Below are 2,097 nucleotides of genomic sequence, written 5' to 3' on the forward strand. Positions count from 1 at the left end.
TATTTTAGCAATGTGGAAATTTTCTCTCTTTATTATTTAACATATAAGCTATTTATAACATATTTGGCTTAACCGCTTGAGTATTAATGAATTTTAATTTAGTGGCATTGGAGCTGTCTTCAGGACCATAAAATCTAAAGTTTGAGCTCCATTTAGAGCCAATTGTAATGCAAGCTTGTTATATTTTAAATTTGATAATAAAAATGTGCAAAAGAAAGCCAAAGGAATACATTGGTAAAAAAAAAAAAAAAAAAGCTACACAAAAAGAGATAACTATAAGAGGATGCTTGGTTTGGCTTAAGTAGATTAATGTTTAGTTTGACTTATAAGTTAAAAAAATAACTTAAAATAAGTCAGGAATAAGGTGCTCCTTATTCCTTACTCATGACTTATATACTTATTTTAAAACGATTCTTTGACCAACTTAAAGACTGTATATTAACTTAATAATTTTTAAAAATATTAATATTATCCTCATTTTAATAGTTATAACGCTCAATGATATATATTTTTTTATTATTTTGACAAATTAAGTTTATTTTAAATATATTTTAACTAAACACTTAAACTATTTAAAAAATAATTTTAAATAGTTTAATTAAATAATTAATCACTTATTTTTAAATTAATTTATAAATTAAAAATATATTTTAAGTTAAAATTAAAAATAAATAATTAAACCAAACACCTCTAAGTATATTTTAATTTTATTAAAATTTCAAATTTAAATCTTAACCAAGTTAAAAAAATTAGGGCTTCTGCCCTTGTATTGTTGGGTTTTGGTGTTTGTAGTTTAGCCAGGTTTTTTTTTTTTTTTTTTTTTTTTTTTTATAATCAGAAACTATTGGGTTTTGAGCCATTTAACTATGCTTTAAAAAATCCTACTTTCGAGACAAAAAAAAAAAAAAAAACTCAAGGGGGTTATAGTATTTTACCAATACATATGTAATTATATATGCTTTGCATACCAAGTTAAATTTATAAGGACAAACAATTTAATTTCTCAATAGCATTTGAAAATCTTATGTACATTCATGACTACAACATATTAAACCAAGACAAAACTGCGACTTCTGTTTGCTCTCTCTCATATTCTTTCACGAGGCATGGAAATTACAAGTGATAAGATCAAGAAAGGTGTCTTCTCTGCAAGGAATCGTAAGGCCACCCATTGGATGATTGAAGCCAAACTCTTCTTCAGCTCGGTTAAGCAAATCTTGGAATAAAGGACGGCTCAGGTATGATATGGGTACCACGAACCGTTTCATTTGCTGCTCTCCAACATAAACTGCTATATGCCCTTTTGGTACGTCTGACTGATTTCTTGCAAGATAAGACTTCCCTTTGAGGATTTGCTTCGTATTAGGAAACATGGAAGGCAAGCGAATACCCATGAGTGTAAGCGCTCTAGCTAATATAAAAGAGTGAAATTTTTGAATATATTTTGGCTTCTGGGTTTAGTGCTGCTTGTATTTATAGGGTTTTGGACTCAGTGGTGTCGTCAGTAGAGTGGCTGGCTGTTAAGCTTCCATTATTTGACTGCATAGATATCTATCTATTGAAGGGGTCACATGGCTTTGCACATGAGTAGGGGCTCAAAGATTGGTGAAGATACGTAGTCGTAATGCTCTAAAACAGATGGCCGTACACAGTTAGCTCGGCTCAAGTCAAGTTGTTTATTTTATTTTATTTTATTTTTTGGATAAGCATAGATCCTGTCAAGTTGTGAAGTCAATGCAAAAAGAGGTTCATAAATTTGGTTTTCAGAAACATACAGTGCATGTGGACTGTGGAGTTACATTACCAGAAAAGCTGGTATTGGATTGTCTTCTTCCTAACTTCTGACATGCATTTAGTAATATTTATCTCTTTAAGTTAATAAAGAAACTTATTATATATATATATATATATATATATATATATATATATATATATATATATATATATATATATATTCTGAAATTGAGTTGAATGGGGTGGGATGTTGATTTAGTTTTAGAGATTTTTTTTTTACAATAGAAAGATTAGTTTTGGAAATTAATTAAGAGTCTTAGAATATGCTTGACATTATTGTTAGAGTTAGTATTGAGAAAAATT

The 2,097-nt window shown here is 28.4% G+C and overlaps 1 protein-coding gene across 1 annotated transcript; it reads right to left on the bottom strand.

The window, feature by feature from the left end:
- Positions 1-972: 972 nt before the first annotated feature.
- Positions 973-1,753, bottom strand: LOC110667306 (auxin-responsive protein SAUR21-like). The gene has a single exon (XM_021828112.2). The coding sequence runs from the start codon at positions 1,392-1,394 to the stop codon at positions 1,098-1,100; it is 297 nt and encodes a 98-aa protein (XP_021683804.2). The 5' UTR covers positions 1,395-1,753; the 3' UTR covers positions 973-1,097.
- Between the last annotated feature and the right edge of the window lie 344 nt (positions 1,754-2,097).

Source organism: Hevea brasiliensis, unplaced genomic scaffold (genome assembly GCF_030052815.1).
Source record: "Hevea brasiliensis isolate MT/VB/25A 57/8 unplaced genomic scaffold, ASM3005281v1 Scaf1, whole genome shotgun sequence".
In the NCBI taxonomy this organism is placed as follows: domain Eukaryota; kingdom Viridiplantae; phylum Streptophyta; class Magnoliopsida; order Malpighiales; family Euphorbiaceae; genus Hevea; species Hevea brasiliensis.